At 37.9% G+C, this 21,046-nt stretch overlaps 1 protein-coding gene and 1 pseudogene across 2 annotated transcripts in view; one reads left to right on the top strand and one right to left on the bottom strand.

Moving 5' to 3' along the window:
* The window catches only part of SEC24A (SEC24 homolog A, COPII coat complex component), a 68,560-nt gene extending 52,641 nt beyond the window's left edge, over positions 1–15,919 (top strand). The window contains exons 16-23 of one of the 2 annotated variants that reach the window (XM_005865578.2): positions 1,101–1,274; positions 2,252–2,362; positions 5,617–5,792; positions 6,894–7,031; positions 8,278–8,382; positions 9,272–9,364; positions 12,300–12,403; positions 13,030–15,915. In XM_005865578.2, coding sequence (XP_005865640.1) covers positions 1,101–1,274; positions 2,252–2,362; positions 5,617–5,792; positions 6,894–7,031; positions 8,278–8,382; positions 9,272–9,364; positions 12,300–12,403; positions 13,030–13,144 — 1,016 coding nt within the window. In that variant the 3' untranslated portion in view covers positions 13,145–15,915. Of the gene's footprint in view, positions 1–1,100; positions 1,275–2,251; positions 2,363–5,616; positions 5,793–6,893; positions 7,032–8,277; positions 8,383–9,271; positions 9,365–12,299; positions 12,404–13,029 lie in introns of both variants that reach the window. The other variant, XM_005865579.2, reaches the window with a different exon arrangement.
* Positions 15,920–17,251: 1,332 nt separating this feature from the next.
* On the bottom strand, positions 17,252–18,768 carry LOC102246634 (annotated as a pseudogene).
* Positions 18,769–21,046: the final 2,278 nt, after the last annotated feature.

Here is a 21,046-nt window from a genome sequence, read left to right on the forward strand (position 1 = left end):
GCGGGGAACGTTGGAGTCCGCAGTCACTGGAGCAAGCAAGCCTCTCTGTTCGCTTCAGTGCATGGCTGCCGGCCGCCATCTTGGCTGACAGTTAATTTGCATAAGGATATGCTGATTAGCCAATGGGAAGGGTAGCGGGTCGTACGCCAATTACCATGTTTCTCTTTTATTCGTGTAGAAGATAGGATCATTCTGTTCCAAATTCCAGTGTATGGGTTGCTTTTCTCCACACTTCCAAGTAATTAACTCAATCCTGACACTATCTACCTGGAGATAGAATCAGATTTCACAGGTTAAACCCCCCAGGCCCCCAATCCCTCGTTGTAATACACACATACACTTTAGAAACTAATTTCAAGTTCAGGGTTTTGCCTGTGCTTCTGCCTGACTGGCTATAGATTGAAAGTTTCAACAACCCCCTCCATGGGTTCCATTAATTTGCTAGAACGGTGTAAAGAACTCAGACATATTTTACTCGTTAGATTACTGATTTATTATAAAAGGATATAACTCAGAAACAGCAAGATGGAAGATCTGCACAGGCAAGGTATAGGGAAAGGGAAAGGGTATGAAGCTTTTGAAGCTCCAATAAGTGCTCCACCCTCCCTAAATCTCCAAATGTTCACCAACCTAGAAACTCTCCGAACCCCCCGTTCTTTTGGGTTTTTATGGAAGCTTCATTACATAGTCATGATTAATTAAATTATTGGCTATTGGTGATTGATTCGACCTCCAGCCTTTCTACCCTCCCTGGATGTGTCTTGAGGGAGGGGGTTGGACTGAAAGTTCCAACCCTCTAATCACATCATTGGTTCCTCTGGCAACCAACCCCCCTCCTTAGATTACCTAGGCACTTTCTAAAAATCACCTCATTAACATAGCAATAGATACCTTTTTTACTCTCATTACTTGGGAAATTTTGAGGTTTTTAGGAGCTCTGTGCCAGAAATCTTTGAAGACCAAATATATATTTCTTTTATAAATCTTTTATAAATCTAAACTTTAATTTACTCTCTGCTAATCTGATAAGTGACTAGGGTAAGATGTAAATATCCATATGTAAGTGTATATAAATAATATTTTATAAATTTTTTTTCTAGGTCTTTCCATTCATACTTTCCATGGGAACTTCTTTGTTCGGTCAACAGACTTACTGTCTTTGCCCAATGTAAATCCAGATGCTGGATATGCAGTACAGATGTCAGTGGAAGAGAGTCTTACTGACACTCAGTTGGTTTCCTTTCAGTCAGCACTTTTGTATACGTCCAGCAAAGGTGAGTATTGTGGCCAAAAGCACATAACATGAGATCTACCCTCTTAACAAATTTTTACATGTACAATCCAGTATTGTTAACTGTAAGAACAATGTAACAAAGGTAAGTTTTTTTATTTGGTCATGTATTCTCTGCTTTTGATAAACTCCCTCTTTGGAGGTAATTACTCATTTCTATTAAGCCAAAACAATATTCCTTATCTTAAGAGTTTTGTTGCTGTTTCTGGTAAAGTGAAAATGTTTGGTATTTATTTTTCTTAACCATTTTATTTAATAGGCATTTATTTAGAGTCTACTTAATGTCAGGCACTGAAATATGTTCTGATGACAAAACAGTCAATAAAACTCCCAGTCAGGGCATATTCCCAGGTTTCCGGCTCAATCCCTGGTAGGGAGCATGTAAGAGGCAGCCAATCAATGAATCTCTCTCATCATTGATGTTTCTCTCTCTCCCCCTCTCCCTTCCTCTCTGAAATTAATAAAAATATATTTTTTTAAAAAAAGACCAGAAGAAAAAAATAAATAAATAAAATAAAACTTTAGAGTTTTCACATTAACATTAAAGTTTTTTTGTTTTTTGTTTTTTTGTTTTTTTTTTTTAAATGTTCCCAGTAGGCTGAATGCTATGCTACCAACATAGCAGAAAAAAAACCTATTGGGGAAATGTTTTGTGGTCATGCATTAAAGTTTTTGATACTGTCTGCTACTTACTATTTAACCCTATTTGGTTTTAAATTGAAAAGAAGTGATTTTAGTATAAACTTTTAAAAATATTTTTTAATTGATTTTTCGAGAGAGAGGAAGGGGGAGGGAAAGAGAAACATTGATATGAGAGTGAAACATCAATCCGCCTCCTCCCCCACATCCCAAGTCGGGGATCTAGCCTGCAACCCATGCATGTGCCCCAATTCCTGGCCAGGGCAATATAACCTTTTTTAATGTAGTTGTCTCTTACTATCACTTGTGTTTTCTCCAAAGGTGAAAGAAGAATTCGTGTTCATACTTTGTGTTTGCCAGTAGTTTCAAATCTGAATGAAGTCTTTCTCGGAGCTGATGTTCAAGCAATTTCAGGGCTATTGGCCAATATGGGTAAGAATTATTATCACCTATTATAAATATTTTGCAGGTATAATAACAGAAAAACCCACATTCAATGATGAGAGAGAATCATTGATCGGCTGTTTTCTGCATGCCCCTACTGGGGACCAAGTCCACAACCTGGGCATGTTCCCTTGACCGGAATCGAACTTGGGATCCTTCCGTTCGCAGGCTGATGTTCTATCCACTGAGCCAAACTGGCTAGGGCTAGTTTTATCCTTTTGTTGTTGTTAATCCTCACCTGAGGATATTTTTTCTGTGATTTTTAGAGAGATTGGAATGGAGGTGAGGAGGGGGAGAGAGAGGAGAGAGGAAGAGAGAGAGAGAGAGGGGGAGAGAAACATCAATGTGAGAGAGATACATCTATTGGTTGCCTCCCACATGCTGGGAATCAAACCTGCAAACCAAGCATGTGTCCTTTACCGGGAATCAAACTTGGCACCCTCCTGTGCACAGGCCGACACTCTAACCATTTAGTCATTCGGGCCAGGTCTCTAACCATTGAGCATTCAGTTTTGTCTTCATTTAAATAATTAGCTTTAAGGGTTTCAGTGTTTTGGATTCTGTGTATACCTGCTAAATGACTATTTTAGTAAAGGATCTGCTCAGATAGCCTTATCTTTTAAATTTAAAAAGCTTTATTGAGATACTAGAGGCCCAGTGCACAGATTCATGCACCGGTGGGGTCCCTCGGCCTGGCCTGTGCCCTCTCGCAATCCAGGACCTCCCGGGGGATGTCGGGTAGCCGATTTCAGCCCGAACCCTGCAGACCCAATCCAGACAGGAGGGAGCCCTATCCTGTGTGTTGAGTGTTTGTCCCCTGGTGGTCAGTGCGCATCATAGCGACTGGTGGTTCGGTCATTCGGTCACTTAGACTTTTAGATAGATAGATAGATAGATAGATAGATATATAGATAGATAGATAATTTATATACCCTATCACTTAACCCATTTTAAGTGTACAATTCCTTTGTTTTTAGTATATTTACAGAGTTGTGTGACTATCACCTCAATCTAATTTTAAAATATTTCTATTACCCCCAAACGAATGTGATGCCCATTAACAGTTATTGCCCACTTTTTCCTCCTTACCTCATTGGCCTTAGGCAACACTAAATTGCTTTCTAGCCCTGACCAGTTTGGCTCAGTGAATAGAGCGTTGGCCTGCAGACTGAAGGGTCCCAGTTTCGATTCCGGTCAAGGGCATGTACCTTGGTTGCGGGCACATCCCCAGTAGGGAGTGTGCAGGAAGCAGCTGAAACGATGTTTCTCTCTCATCGATGTTTCTAACTCTCTATCCCTCTCCTTCTCCCTTCCTCTCTGTAAAAAAATAAATAAAATATATTAAAAAAAAACACATAAATTGCTTTCTATCTCATAATCAGCCTACTATGGACTTAAGTAACCATTTTTTTACTTAATGCTTAATATTAGTAGTTAATAACTTTATTATGAGCCTGTAACTTGGATTACAGTAAGATCATTAGACTTGGAGTCATGGAATTTGGGATTGCAAACCATTTAACTATGAGATATAAGTTTGCAGCCATGGCCAGATTCCATGGGCTAACAGAAAATTTATTAATATCTTCACATCAGTTGCCTCCTTGACTTTTTTTTTTTTTTTTTTTGGTCTCTTTCTCAAACACATAGAGCTAAATAGCATTTTAGTTCCTGTTCTTGTTCTCCTTCAGGGAAGACTGCTAGTGGGGGTTCATTTGCTTCAAACTCAAAGCTGCCTATAGTTGGGATATTTACCCATTTTCTTTAATGCCTGACTGGGAATATTTTTCTTTAACGGAGTCCGGTGTAGGTTCGAACCACACATTAGTCTTCCCATAGGTTGTTAAAAGTTAAAGATTATGATGAAAGAAATTTGAAGGTTGCTGCCTTTATTTTTTGTTGAAACAGTACTTTTTTTTCTTTTATAAAAACTGTCAATACTTTTTTTTTTTAATTGAAGATCTAATTGGCTTTATTTGTTTATTTATGTGTTTGGTTGTTTTTTAATCCTCACCCAAGGACATGCTTCATTGATTTTCTTTTCTTTTTTATGTTTTGTTAATCTTTATTGTTGAAAGTATTACATATGTACCCTTTTTTTCCCCATTGACCCCTTCTAGCCTGCCCCCGCCCCCTGCTCCAGGCCTTCACCACATGATTGTCTGTGTCCGTGGGTTATGCATATATGCGTACACATTGATTTTCTTAGAGAGAGAGAGAGAGAGAGAGAGAGAGAGAGAGAGAGAAACATTGATGTGGGAGAGAAATGTCTATCGGTTGCCTCCCATTTGCAGCCTGACTGGGAATCGAACCCACAACCTTCTTTTCATGGTACATAGAATGACGCTCCCACCTATCGAGCCCCCAAATCAGGGTGAACTAATGCTTTTGGGTAACAGTATGATTATTATCTTTATTATTATTATCATCCACAACTAACTATATGTCAAGCAGTACTGTGGATTATTTTTAAAAGTCTTCACAACAGCCCTAGCCAGTTTGGCTTAGTGGATAGAGTGTGGGCCTGTGGACTAAAGGGTCTCAGGTTCAATTCCTGTCAAGGGCACATGCCCAGGTTGTAGGCTCGATCCCAAGTAGGGGGTGTGCAGAAGGCAGCCAATCAGTGATTCACTCTCATCATCGATGTTTCTATCTCTCTCTCCCTTTCCTTCCTCTCTGAAATCAATAAAAATATTAAAAATTAAAAATAAAAGTCTTCACAACTATTTTCTTCACTGCTACTAAATTTGGTTGATTCCAGTATGCACATTTTATCAAAATCTTTCTATTAGAATGTCTTAAACGCACATTTTTTCACATTTTATCAAAATCTTTCTATTAGAATGTCTTAAATTGATAAAGTCTTAGCGTTACTGTTGAGCAGATAGCAATAGTCTTCATTTTTTTCTTGCCTGTGTACAAATTTGGTCATAGATGTTAATAACATTACTTAATTGGGTATATTTTTGGTACCACATGCATTGAGTTTAGTTGTAGTTTGAGAGGCTTTCTTCTATTCATTAAAGAGCTCTTAGAGATTTATTTTCATTACCTGTCATGCTACTCTGTTTATATGTATAGTGCTTTCAGCATTGAAAAAAATGTTTTGAGTATACAGGATGCATACTATACATATTTCTCTCTCTTAACTCTATCAATCAATCAAACTTACTTTTTTTATTCTGTGGGGTAGTTAAACTTCTACTTTATTTTTCTCTTGTCCCTACCCCCATCTCTATAAGCTGTTGACAGGTCTGTGACTGCCAGTCTGAGTGATGCTCGGGATGCCCTAGTGAATGCCGTCATAGACTCTCTTTCAGCTTATCGCTCTTCGGTCCTAAGTAACCACCAGCCCGGACTCATGGTTCCTTTTTCGTTGCGGCTTTTTCCACTCTTTGTGTTGGCTCTCCTTAAACAGGTAAGAGAATCAAAACCAGAAACTACCGCAGTGAAAATGTCAAAGGCAAAATTTTTATCCTGTGAACCCCTAAACAGTGTATATAGAACTTTATGCCAGCTAAATTTTCTGACGGCAAGGACCATAGCTCTTAACACTGACAGACCACATTTTGTTTATTATTTACTTCTCTCTTACTATGATTTTTGTCCATGAGGACACAATTTTTATATTTTTTGTTCACCACTTTGTCCCAGCACCTACAACAGTTCCTAGTACACAGTAGGCATTCAGTAAATATTTTTTTGAGTGAATAAATGGAACTTTCCTTCTTCCATTCCCCATAGTACTCTTTCTTCTTTCCTAGTGACTATTCACATACCAATTTAAAATATCTTAACATTTAAAAGGCTTTGTTTATTTATAGTCAATGCACTTGTTTTGAGGCATAATTTCATTACTGTTACCTCTCTACCTCTTTCTCCTCCTTTCCATCACTAGGAAAGCTTAAAACGTTACCTCAAAACTTCATTATTCTCCATGAAGCTAATATGCCAGTTAAAAACTCACAATTACTCATTAACTCTATTCTGCTAAGTAGTTGCCCTCGTTTGTGTTATTATTCTTCCTGGTTGATACCTAAGCTTTGTACATTGTTTAATTTCTCTTAACTGTGGGAGAAACAAAGATGGTTAAATACCATTAATCATCACCCTGCATTTATAGAGCACTTAGATCTTTGCTTCTTCAAATGTACATTTAGTTTGTCATCTGTAGTATAACTTTATCCTTCTATGGTGACATTTGTTTCTATCTCATTATCACTATGTGGTAGATAGAGTGTTTAGATCTATTTCACTGTTTAGGAAACAGACACCAGAGAGATCAAATTACTTTGCCAAGGTTAGGTAATTAATTTCTGAAGACTTATAGGTGGTGATATAGCCATAATTTAGCCATAGTCACAATATGCATGACTTGTTAAAAGATATTTTTCAGAAAATAATTAATAGCAAACTTTCTAATTTTCTCTGAAGATATTCTTCTAACAACTGATATTTACAAAGTTTTATATGTATTTTTAAATACTTTTTTTTTGGTGGCGGTGGTTTTTTGTTACAGAAATCATTCCAGACTGGGACAAATGCACGTCTAGATGAACGCATTTTTGCTATGTGTCAAGTGAAAAACCAGCCCTTGGTTTACCTTATGCTCACAACTCATCCCAATTTGTACAGAGTTGACAATCTTTCAGATGAGGTAAGATTACTTCATTTTTTAAGTGGCTTTTATTTGCAGGTTTATAAACCTAATTATATTCAGTACATTGCAGAAATGAGGAAAGGTTTTTTTGTTCTTTAAGCTTTTTATTTTATTCCTTTGGTAGGTCTGTGAAAATAAATTTTGGTTTTGGAGACTTCCTGAAAATAGTGCCTTTATTTAAGTTGCCTAAGACAAATCTCCAGAGCAGATCTAAATAAATGAAGAGATTGTCAAATTGACCGGAGAAACCTATGAGTTATTTATTTAAACAAATTGATCTGAAAGGAGTATTCTAAGAATCAAAATAACATCTAAATACCCAGGTCAATGGTTAGTGTAACAGTGTTCTTAAATTAAAGAAAATATATTTATCTTAAGTTGTAACATTTTTGTCCTTGATAGGAAATTTACCTGAGTTAAAGTTCCAAGTATCTAAGTGTTAAATCGTAATCTTTCTTTTGAAAATTGTGATCAAGTTAGGATATATATGTTGGAAGTAATATTTTGGTTAAAACCTTTCAGCCGAAACCGGTTTGGCTCAGTGGACAGAGCATCGGCCTGCGGACTGAAAGGTCCCGGGTTCGATTCCGGTCAAGGGCATGTACCTTGGTTGCGGGCACATCCCTAGTAGGAGATGTGCAGGAGGCAGCTGATCGATGTTTCTCTCTCATCGATGTTTCTAACTATCTTTCTCCCTTCCTCTCTGTAAAAAATCAATAAAATATATTTAAAAAAAAAAAACCTTTCAAATTTTAAAGAAGTTAAGATATCTTGCATATAGAAAGGAGAAATTGCCTATGAAATTTGAGTTAATTTTAGCAAATGAAAACTATTGAGCCAGCCACAGAGGCTCAGTAGTTGAGTGTATGCTGGTTTGTTTGTTTATCCTCACCCCAGGATACTTTTTCCTTTGATTTTCTTTAAAGAGAAAATGGAAGGGAGGGAGGAGTGGGGGAAAGAAAGGGAAATATCAATGTAAGAGAGACACATCGATTGGTTGCCTCAATCAGGGCTGGGCATCCAGCTTGCAACTGATGCATGCGCCTCCCAACTGGGAATCGAACCCACAACCCTTTGGTCTATAGGCCAACACTCTAACCACTGAGAAAAATCAGCCAGGGCTGTTTTAACAAGTGATAAATATTTTGTTATCTTTTTAAATATGAATAATTATATTTAAAATTTTTTGGTCAATTGTGACTCCATATTACCTGGAGCTTTATTTTTGTGTTTAATTCCTCAGGGAGCACTCAACATCAATGATCGAACTATACCTCAGCCGCCTATTCTTCAGCTTTCAGTGGAGAAGCTGAGCAGGGATGGAGCTTTTCTCATGGATGCAGGCTCTGTGAGTAGCTGACTGATTCAGATCCTTCTGTCTGCATATTACCATACCTTCATTCCCCTTAATATCTTTCTTCTTGAACAGATTATATGCTATTTAATTTATATATTTTTTTATTAGCCACCTTCTCCCTCCATAGCATCCCTTTATACAAAGCATAAAATGTCTCATCTTGGTAAATAGTAATTATTAATTAGTTCAGTTGAGGGCTATACAGTATCATTAAACTTACTAATCATTTTGACCTTTTAAAATATACTCAAAGGTAAAGGTAAGTCAACAACTCACTCCTTTTTTTTTTTTTAATATATTTTTATTGATTTCAGAGAGGAAGGAAGAGGGAGAGATAGAAACATCAATGATGAGAGAGAATCATTGATTGGCTGCCTCCTGCACGCCCCCCACTGGGGATCGAGCCCGCAACCCAGGCATGTGCTCTTGACCGGAATCGAACCTGAGACCCTTTAGTCCGCAGGCCGACGCTCTATCCACCGAGCCAAACAGGCTCGGGCTCACTCCTTTTTTTTATTGTATTTATTGGTGTGACATTGGTTAAAAAAATTATGTTTTCAGATATACAATTCTACAATATATCATCTGTACAGAGTGGAGCAAAAATAGGCTTACAATTGTTCATATAGAAAATAACACAATAATTAATAAAATACAAGAGTAAACTGTGGAGGAAAAAAAAGAGTAAACTGTGTTTTGCGTATTCACAACTGTAAACCTACTTTTACACCACCCTGTATATTGTATCGTGTATTTACCACACCAAGTCCAGTCTCCTTCCATCACCATTTATCCCTCCTTTACCCTCTTCTACCTCCCCCCACTCCTTAACAGCTTACTCTTAGGCTACATCTCAAAATGATTTTCTTCCTATCCCCAGGTACTGATGCTTTGGATTGGAAAGAATTGTGGACAGAATTTTCTCAGCCAAGTTCTAGGAGTTCAAAGCTATGCATCAATTCCACAGACTATGGTAAGACTGTCTTATAGTGATTGGAATAGTCTTTAAAGGGCATTTCAAATGTGGCAAAACATGAATAGCCCGTTTTTAAAATCATGGCATACTAAATTTTTTTTCCAAAAAAGAAAATGTCCCCACAGATTCTCTTCCAATTGAAAATACTCAATTTATGTTTTTTTTTCTTTTTTAATTTTTTTATTGCTTAAAGTATTACAAAGGGTATTACATATGTGTCCTTTTTTTCCCCGCCTCAATTTATGTTTTAAAGGCATTTTTAAAAATGCTTTTATTGATTTCAGAGAGGGAGAGGGACAGAGAGATAGAAACATCAATGATGAGAGAGAATCATCAATCAGCAGCCTCCTGTGCGCCCCCTTCTGGAGATTGAGCTCGAAACCCGGGCTTGTGCCCTGACCGGGAATCAAACTTTGACCTCCTGGTCATGGGTTGACGCTCAACCATTGAGCCACACTGGATGGGCTCAAAGGCATTTTTTAGGTTATTTTGTATCATTGATTTATCTTTTTTTTTTTTAAATATATTTTTATTGATTTCAGAGAGGAAGGGAGAGGGAGAGATAGAAACATCAATTATAAGAGAGAGAATCATTGCCCTAACCAGTTTGGCTCAGTGAATAGAGAGCATCAGCCTGCGGACTGAAGGGTCCCAGGTTCAATTCCGGTCAGGGGCATGTGCCTTGGTTGCGGGCACGTCCCCAGTGGGGGGTGTGCAGGAGGCAGCTGATCAATGTTTCTCTCTCATCGATGTTTCTAACTCTCTCTCTCCCTCTCCCTTCCTCTCTGTAAAAAAATCAATAAAATATATTTTTTTTAAAAAAAGAGAGAGAGAATCATTGATCCGCTGCCTCCTGCACGCCCCCCACTGGAGATTGAGCCCACAACCTGGCATGTGCCCTTGACTGGAATCAAATCCGGGACCCCTCAGTCCGCAGGCTGATGCTCTATCCACTGAGCCAAACCGGCTAGGGCTGACTTACCTTTTTTAAAGAATTTTTCTATTTCTCAATTACAGCTGACATACAATATTACATTAATTTCAGGTGTACAGCATAGTGATTAGACACTTACATAACTTACAAATTGATCACCCTGATGGCTTATCTATTCTTGTCTGTCTGAGAGTATACTATTTTTTCAGAAAGTAATGAACTTAGATGATGGCACAGAAACAACAAAAAAGTGTTATGGGCACATAAATTCATTGTTCTTTGGCAGGATTCTTTTAATTGCTGCTTTGGAGTAAGAACTAAGCTAATTGCCACGTAAGCAAATGACTTGTGATCAGTGTCTGTTGGATTACTATTGGTTGTTGAAGAGAGTAATAACGGACTGTCACTAGCCCTGTGACCTTGGACAAGTAACTAACAGCCTCATTTGTTGCTCATGGAAGTGTAATTGAGATGATTCATGAGAAAGCATTTGTTAAACTATATTGCATTTGGATAGTTTTATATTGAAAAGAGATAATTAGCCCTGGCCGGTTTGGCTCAGTGGATAGAGCAGCCTGCGGACTCAAAGGTCCCAGGTTCGATTCCAGTCAAGGGCATGTACTTTGGTTGCGGGCACGTCCCCAGTAGGGAGTGTGCAGGAGGCAGCTGATCGATGTTTCTCTCTCATCGATGTTTCTAACTCTCTATCCCTCTCCCTTCCTCTCTGTAAAAAATCAATAAAATATATTTTTTTTAAAAGAAAAGAAAGAATTATAACATGGTCTTATTTAATGTCATATTTTTTGGTCCCTATCATTTTGTCAGCAACTTTGGAAGATGTGCTTTATGTCAGCATTTTTTCATATTTATGGTTTAACTCCATTCACAGAAGTTAGTAGGAGATTCTTGTATTTAAAAACATGTGAGGATTATAGCTAGGATTAGCACTAGCTTTCAGACTTTGAGTAAAACTACTGGTCTGAATGATTAGATATTTTAATGAGATAAGAAATTGTTGCATCTGTGACAAATGCCTAATGAATCAATTCATTCTAAATGTCATAATAAAATGAAGAGAAGAGTTAGGGTGTTCTTCTACATAAGGGCTAAGCAAAGTATGCCTAAGGGGGTCTGCCACCAATAAAGTTTTATTGGAACATAGCCATGTCCATTCACTATGTATTGTCTATGGCAACTTTAGTGGAACAATGGCAGAGTTGAATAGTTGCAATAGAGACTAAATGACCTGCAAACCTAAAGTATGTACTGTCTGGCTCTTCAAGAAGTTTGTCCACCCCTTACAAGGAAATTGTGGTATGCAGAATCTCAGGCCCCTCCCCACACCTCCTAAATCAATATCTGTAGTTCAGCAAGACCACCAGGTGATTCATATACAGCCGTCCCCCATTTACTTATGGTTTTGCTCTCCGAAATTTCAGTTAGCCACTGTCAAACACGGTCTGAAAATATTAAATAGAAAGTTCCAGAAATACACAATTTATAAGTTTTAAATTGTGTGTTGTTCTGAGTCGGGTGATGAAATCCCACACCATCCCTCTCTGTTGCCAGGGATGTGAATCATCCTTTTTCCAATGTAACCACACTATACACCACCTGCCCATTAGTCATTTGGCAACTGTATCAATTATCAGATTAACTGTCCAGGTATCAGAGTGCTTGTGTTCAAGTAGCTCATTATTTTACTTAGTAATGACCCCAAAATGCAAGGGCAGTGATGCTGGAAATTTGGATATGCCAAAGATAGCCGTAAAGTGCTTACTTTAAGTGAAAAGGTATGTATGTATGTATGTATGTATGTATAGGAAAAACATAGGGTTCAGTACTATCCATGATTTCAGGCATCAACTAGGGATCTAGGAATGTATCTCCCATGGGTGAGGGGGGCACTACTGTACATGATAAAGTTTGAGAATCACTGTAGATGATACATTAGATATGATTAGAGTAAGTGGGTTATTGTTGGCCTTTGTTTAACAGACAGACCTTCCGGACCTTGATACCCCAGAATCTGCCAGAACAATAGCTTTCATATCTTGGCTTAGAGAACAAAGACCATTTTTCCCAATACTTTATATAATAAGGTAAGTTGAATCTTTCATTTGCTAATATGAACCAGTTTATTTGGCCTTGCAAGGACTTGTTTTGACATATATATATATCCTATTCCTTAAGCAAACCATTTAGAAGAATCTATCTATCCTATATAATAAAACCCTAATATGCAAAATGACTGAATGGCAGAACGACCAGCCAGAAGCCGGGCTCATGGCTGGCGAATGCAGTGGCGGTGGGGGGAGCCTCTCCTGCCTCCACGGTAGCACTAAGGACCCGTTGAGGGATATCCGCCTGCTGGCTTAGGCCCACTCCATGGGGATCAGGCTCCCTCCTGTCTGGATCGGGCCTGCGGGGACCAGGCTCCCTCCTCTCTGGATTGGGCCTGCAGGGATTGGGGCGAAACTGGCTATCCACCATCCCCTGAGGGGTCCCGGATTGTGAGAAGGCCCAGGCCAGGCTGACGGACTCCACCAGTGCATGAATCCATGCACCGGGCCTCTAGTATAAAAAAAAAAAGAATTTCAAACATTACTAAATGATGCTTTGTTAGTTATTAATAAAAAGTATGTCAAAAGCTTTGTGACAAATCCAGTGTTTATTTTACTATTACATTTTATCTAATGTATATAAATATTTTTCTTTTATTCCTAAGGGATGAGAGTCCAATGAAAGCAAATTTCCTTCAAAACATGGTAGAAGACAGAACAGAATCTGCATTTTCATATTATGAATTCCTCTTGCATATACAACAACAAGTGAATAAATGAACCAATGAAGATATTTGACTCAGTTATTTCTAAGGAAAGTCACAATAATGCAGAACACCTGAGAATGTGTAATACCTTCCTTTCTATTAGGTTTGTGGACTGATGTGATGATTATATGTTCTCACTGTGATTTCAACAAACTATAGCAAATAAAGGACCACAGCAGAGAATCAAACATGAAATACTGTATTTTTCAAATCAAAATATATCTGCATATGATTAGACACCTTTTTTCTTTGCTGCCAATTATGTTTGAGTTGTTATGGATTGAAATAAGATGACAATATTGCAGAGGCAAAGTAAATTTTGTAAAATAAAGACTCTGTGTTCCAAATATATATTTCTCTTTTTTTTTCTTCCTGAATTTTTGGCTGCTACATTTAAAACCTCACAAGACTAAGTGTTGCAGGGAAATTATAAATCCGTTGATAATGATCTTTCTTAAATTAAAAAAAAATTTTCGTAAGTAAATAGTATATAGAAAGACTAGAATCCATTCCCCCATACCTGTTTTTTAACTAAACTGAAACTAGAGTTAACTAACTCTGGTCTAGCTTAAGAAGAAGAAAATAACTGTCACGCTTTAAAATCTGTCAGTATTCTCTATACTTGAACAAAATCACCTTGATTTTAAATGAAAACTAAGTCATTTTCTGATTGACTGCAAAAGATTTGGACACTATCTTCTGCAGTGAAAAGAATCTGAGCTGTCTTCATTAAATACGTGGGGACTGGCAATGATAATAGGGAGATGATCCTTTGAGTGGGTTTTGTTTGCTCTGTGAAATGTAATAAAGGTGTTATAATTGGTGAAATGAATATGAATGAAATCAAAGTATTCTTAAATGCTGTCTCAAATGCATCAGGATCATTTTTCTAAGGAGTTTAATAATTAAATTGAAAGCCACTCATAAGATGTTTATTCTTGGATAGTAAACCTTATTAAAGCATGAATGCTGCTGTTTGATTTGATGGATAGTAAGATTACACATATCCAGTATATTGAAGTTTAAGAGAAACTTGATTTCTGAACATGCTCAAGAGACTGCTTTTTTGATTCAGCCAGATAAATAATATAGTCAAAACCATTAAGTGAATTTTGTTTACAAATAAGTAAATTATACATTTGTATATTTAAAGTGCTGTGATAGAATATCTTAAAAGAGTTTGGCCCAGTTTTCCCAATTCATCTTGCCTTGTATGAACTTCTTAAAGACGTTCATGTGTAATACTTGATGAAAAGATTTTTGTTTGTTTTAATGGGTTAGAAAAATGTGTTTACAATCTTGGTCTCATATGATCACCAATACAATAATAACTATCAGGTTTACAGCAATATGAGCTGACTTTAACTGAGTTGTTTTGGGATAGGGAAGAAGCAAGTCCCACTAGAGTATACACTACTGTTTATCAGCCGGACAAGAATAATTGTTTGTGTTTTATAAAGATATCATCTCCCTTAAGCAGTGTTATAGTTTATTTTCAGTATGCAAGTGGTACATTGAACTGGAAATATTCTTGAAAGCTGCTTCATTTATTAGGAAGCAATTTTCAAAGTGTAGCAAATTAAAGTAAATTTATATTTTCCCTCTTTTAAAGAAACTGAGTCATTATTATGCACTGATGTTTCTTAACTAAAATTCTCTTCTTAATGTGAATTTTAAATGTTGATATTTGTAAGTCCTTTCTTAATTGTTGTAAAGAATCTTACAGAGGGAAAAGTTTGTGCTCCTAGGGACAATAATCTTTCTTGTGCCTCACTTTATCCCTAAGTGGGTATGGCTGTTGTTACTACTACATGCTTTGTTAGTATATTTCACAAATTTGCTTTTCAAAATTTACTTTAAAAACTTATTTTAGATATTGTGTAACATGTGCAATCTAGAATAATTTTATAATAGTCAGGTCATAAAAAACGTAACTTTAGTTAGGATTCACATTATTTGTTCTCTGGAAAATGAGGCAATGATTGATCCTTTTGGAGATATTGATAATTAAGAATTATTTTTTGCAATATTGAACATGGTGGGGTATTTTTTTTTTGTTTTTTTGTTTTGCAGTAGGGCACTTATCTCATCTTGTATTACTTTTTTATGTAAAGCAACTAATATTTACACTATGCCATATTTTTTTTATCGTAGTTGTAAATTATGAAAGATCCTTGAATTTTCTACAGATCTACAACTACTAAAGTGACAAAGGGCAATCTTGGTATTTAAATCTGAGCATGGCAATTATACCATAAAAAAGTACTCTATTTTTCTAATTTCTAGGATTTTTAAAATAACATTTCTGTAAGTCTGACATTAATATTCACTCAAGCTGTACCATTTATTTTAGTTTGCATATATTTCATTGTTTTAATTTAATGTATTGTCTAATAGACTGTTTTATAATAATTAGAATAAAAGATTTATTCTAATCAAAGATGCAAAACAGCTATTATCTAGGGGACCACCAAATGTGATTTCAAGATTTTGTTAACTATTACAAATATAATCCTTATATAGAAATTTTAATTTTGTAAAGTAGTGTATAATATTGTAACATTAAATTCTTGTTCTCAAATTCAAATATGTGTTATCTTCAATGTGCTGTGTTAAATCTTGCTTCTCTAAAATGTTAGAGACAAGATTTGTCTTCCTTTTTACAGTTTGTAATTTTCACTGTTTTATTCCTGTAAAAAAAAAAAAGTCATTTGTAACCCATGCAATCGTTTGAACTGTGCTAGTTTAATCAATTTGGCTATTCAATAAAGTTAATTGAAAGAGCTTACATATAGTGACTAGTTATTTAAAGTAATTTGAATAATTTGCCAATCACTGAGTAGTGCTATGTTGTGCATCAAAGTTAGTGGAAAACTATTGCTGAAGATGTTTTAAATCTAAGTCACTGTCTGGGAGGTTATAAACCAAATTCTTGATGCTCACTCCTCAAGGTAGCTAATTGAAAGGTTTTTTTTCCTATTCTAAATACTATTCCGTTTGACTTCTGGATCCTGTTGTTACTAATAAGCTGCTTACTGCCAATTGTTTGAGGATAATGTTAGCTTTTAATACTTTTCTTTTATTCTTTTTTTTTTTTTTAACAAGAGACATATACAGCTTTATTTAATAATCTGTAAAAAGGCGTCCTCCGGCAGAGTGGCGCATTCCCTATCTTGGCAGAAAGCGAATACTACGACGAGAAAGCCCCTTCCTAAGATTTGGAATTGTGTCGCCCTGTGTTTTCATCTCGGTGCTCTCAATAGCTGCGCCCTGGCTGTGTGGCAGCTGGTTTCACCCTCCACCCAGCGATACTCACACAGTAGTAGACTGAACACAGTGTTACCTGGACAGGCTGCCCTTACAGACTGACCCCTTTCCTCCTACAAAAGAGAGTTCACAGAATTAAGAATCTTCCTGAGAAATGAGTCCTATCTCAACTTCACTTAGCTTCCATTAAATTTGCTGCAAAAAAGGCTATACTTATTAAATAGGATATTATGTTAATGCCAGTTCCTCTTCCCACTGCCATTTCCTCACCACCTACATAATTTTCAGGCCATACCTCTCCCTTTTTGGAGGATGGAGAGTGTTTCTCCATCTCTCCATCACAGACCTGGAGGCATTTCTTGCAGATGTCTGGTAGTAGTAGCAGACAGTTTTGCTCCAGCAGAGTGAATGCCTGGCATTTTGTTTTCAACCTTCCTGTTCTAATAGAGTCCAATAATTAAGCCATGCCCACTCCCTGGGAACTACTCCATGTTGCACCAGAACCTCATTATTCATGGGCTTCTAACAGTACATATCCCTCCCTTTACTTACAGAATAGTGTATGAAAATTCACTTGGACAGGAGAAGGTCGCTGGGCACCCTGCCTGCTTCTCTATGTAATAGGCTCCCTTCTATTGGTCACAATCAGTCAAGAGTCCAAACAGTGATTATGATCTTCCACATTCCTCAGAGCTGCTCTCTTCAGAAGTCACCTTGCAAATCTTGTTGACCAATTTGGAACCAAAAGAGAATGTAGTAACCTACCCCATCTAGAAAGCTGTTCTGTATATTTCCCCTAAAAAACACCATTGAAAATGCAAAAAAAAAGGGTCCCTTTTTTGTTTGTTTTTTGTTTTGCAGAAGCTCTACAAAGAAAGCATGTCTAAAACCACAGATCTATGCACACACAAACACAGACACGCGTGCTCACACACATACGTCAGGATTAAAGAATCTTATCAGATATGTAGTTGGGAAAGCATGGAGAAAAGCTGGCAAGAGAAGATATGGAGATTTGATCAGTTAAAGATGTTGGAATGTTACAGTAATGGCATGGAAGTGGTTCCTGGTACATACAAAAAGGGGCGTGGGCAGGCAGAGAATGATAAATCCAGGATACCAGAGAGAAAGAGTCAGTGGTCATGCAGGAGTAAAGATAGATGCCGGTTTGCTGGATGAAATGTTATATTGTGGAGTGGTTGTTTGAGGAGGATGGACTTGCATGGTCCAGGGGAGGAGCATGTGCTTAGCAGGACACCTCCATGGTCTGGTGTCTGTCAGAACATAAGGGGACTCAGAGGATTCTTGAGTTCCATCTGACTGACTGCTGGTGACAGACCGGCTGAAGGCACTTTCTCCAGAGCCGATACTACTTGAGGTTGAGTGGGTTCGTGATCAGAGGAGCCGGGTCATGCTGGCAGATGGTATGTATCCCATTCCTTGCAAAAAGTACTTGAAGGCCTCAGTGAGCTTCCCAGTCTGAACTACTTGGGGCAGTCCACCATAGTCTGCCATCTTTAGCAAAGTTGTATTTATAGGATTCAGGCGAGAATTGCATTCAACCACAGCCTCAACTGCGGGTGAACTGTCCCCTACCACCAATAAAGTGGAACACTTTAAAGTCTTTGATTTGTTATCATTTTGGCCCAGCATGGGTCTTTCAATCTCCAGGTCTCTGCGTCCGTTATAAGAACACAGGAAGAGCTGTAGGTTTTCTTGGTTGATATCTTGGGCAATATGGAGTCTGTAGGTTTGAATCAGGTCCAGGTTGGCCTGCAACTCTTCCTGCCCAAAGTGATGAGCCAAAACAATGTCCACAACATTGGTTGTCAAGCCTGAGATTTTGGAAGCTACCCAGTCAATCCAGCCTTTAGCACAAGGGTCAACGATAATGAGCACAAGGCCTCCCACAAGCTCTGGATAACTGAGTGCAAATTTGCTGAGGATGTAAGCTCCAGCTCCAACTCCAATCCCAATGATGCTTTTCACACTTAAGTTAGAACAGGAGGAAGCATTTCAGCTAGCTCATCCACTGTGGGGTACTGGTACCCTGTTGGGAAAGAGGGTGCACCTTCCTGTTGGCCTGGGGCATCCACATGACAGACAGCAAAGTGCTGAGTGATCTCTTGCATATCTTCAAAGTTAAAGAACGCATTGAAGCAGGATTTATGATTGAGGCCAGTGTCATGATATGTCAGAATAACTGGTCTGTTTCCCTTCGGTAGGCCTCTTATAGTAACGTGGACCATACCATGAGGAGTTTCTATATCATGTTCCTGACAGTCAAAGTCCTGGAAGTTTCGTGTACCATTCTTACCATTTAGAAGTGGTTTGATCTCTGTGAGTTGAAAATCCTGAAGTTCACCAATGAGGAAGATGAGAGTAGAGGATTCTCAGAAATAAATCAGTAACTCTTTCGACACAAAGGTTTACAAGATGGGACATCTTCAAGTAAACAGGATAGTACCAGAGTTAAAAGATTCGACAGCCTCAAAAATTGTAGCCCTGGCTGGTGTTGCTCAGTTGGTTGAGCATCATCCCATGCATCAAAAGGTTGCTGGTTCGATTCCTGGTCAGGGCACAGAGTTTCTGGCTTGATCCTTGGTTGGGGGCGTACAGGAGGCAGTCTATCGATGGTCGGCTCTCACATTGATGTTTCTCTTTCTTCCTCTTCCTCTCTCTCTCTGAGGCGCGGGTCACCGCCATCAGTGCAGCAGCGGCAGTAGCAGTGGCGGCGGCGAGGGGCGGGGGATTATTCTTAATCTATAGTTTCACTACTCAGAGTTTCCTCAGCTACATTTTTTAAATTGAGTATAATTGACAGATAAAACTACTTAAAATTATCCTCACTTTTGTTAGAATTTGGGTTTGTAGGCTCATTTGAATGGAGGGTTTTTATTTTTGCTTTAGCTCATCTCACTCTGCCCATGCTTTTCCTCTTCCTGTTTTTTTCATTTTACTTGCATTTCATGACCCCTTTCCCCAAACCAGGGCTCATGTTGGTGTTTTAGAGCTCCTGTTCCACAGTAATTTTGGAATATCACCATTCCAGTCACTAACAGTGTGAAGTCTAATTGTTTAACCCCTTTTTAAAAAAATATATTTTTTATTTATTTCAGAGAGGAAAGGAGAGAGACAGAAACATCAATGATGAGAGAGAATCATTGATTGGCTGCTTCCTGCACGCCCCTTACTGGTGGGGGGGATCGAGCCCGCAACCCAGGCATGTACCCCCTACCCCCCCCCCCCCCCCCGCCAGAATTGAACCTGGGACCCTTCAGTTTGCAGGCTGATGCTCTATCCACTGAGCCAAACCGGCCCTTTCTTTTACCTCCCTACTTACAAAGTTAAATCCAAGGCTACGTGAGTTAATAGCAGATGATTTTTGAGCATTTTCAGAGGAGGGCAGACTTTAAGCAGTGAGTTTGACCTCTTCGTCCCTGTGTTTTATGTGGAGCACTTTCAGTGGCTCCTGCCCATAGAACGTGCTACCAGTGCCTGCTTCTGGACTTGCAGCCCAACAGGCACCTTACTTCAGCTCTGCAATGCTTTGTTTCCAGTACTTTGATCTGCTGAGATGTTTCTCTTGTTTTTGAGTATAGCTATTTATTTTTCTTCTTTATATTTTTAACTTTTATTGTTATTGCTGTGTGGAGTGGAGAGGAGTTCAAACATAAATTTACTGCCTAAATTTAATCCCAGAAAATGAATTCTGGTTTTACCATTTGTGACTCAATCTGTTGAGCTTTGTATCTACAGTTTACAGTGGGGCCTTGACTTACGAGTATCCCGACTAACGAGTTTTTCGAGATACAAGCCGTCTCTCGGCCGATTTTTTGCTTTGACTTGCGAGCTAAAATTCGGGTTACGAGCCAGCTTCAGATACCCCACTGCTAGTTGGCACAGCGAACATCACAGTGAACGCCACAACATCAGCCCAGCATCACGTGTCGCACTCGTTCACTTTAAGATTTGACATGTGAGTAATTTGAGTTACGAGCTCCGTCACGGAACGAGTTAAACTCGCAAGTCAAGGCCCCACCGTATATTATAATGCCTACCTAAACAATACTAGGATCAAATGAAAACTCATTGAAAATGTCAAGTTTTGACATTTAATATAAAAGAAAAATTTCTGCAACTATTGAGGGAAGTTTAGTGCTCTCAGTTCTAGATTTGGGGCAAAGTGGTAAATTTTAAAAAAGGATGGGCTTGCCCTTGTAAAGGCTATAATGAGGGAGATACAAATTAGTACAAGAATTGTAAGTATGCATATCTTTTATGAAAAAAATCATATATACCACTGAGAAGAACTAGTAATACTAGTAAATTTAATAATCTATGGAAACCTCACAGGGAAATGGATTCCCAGAAATAAGTAATCACGTAATATGAAATCTTGACACTTTTAATTTTTATTTGACTAAATGAGACATTATACACCAACACAGCTATTTAAAGAACCAAATTTTTCATTTGGCTTCTATGGGCTCTCTAAAATGGAAAAAAAAAAAAAATTTTTTTTTCAAATGAAAAAATTTTGGTTATCCTGGAACTGTTATTTGGTCTTTTTTTTTTTTTTAATTTTTTTTATTGCTTAAAGTATTACAAAGGGTATTACATATGTGTCCTTTTTTCCCCCGCCGCC

This window comes from Myotis brandtii, unplaced genomic scaffold, assembly GCF_000412655.1.
Source record: "Myotis brandtii unplaced genomic scaffold, ASM41265v1 scaffold208, whole genome shotgun sequence".
Taxonomy (NCBI): domain Eukaryota; kingdom Metazoa; phylum Chordata; class Mammalia; order Chiroptera; family Vespertilionidae; genus Myotis; species Myotis brandtii.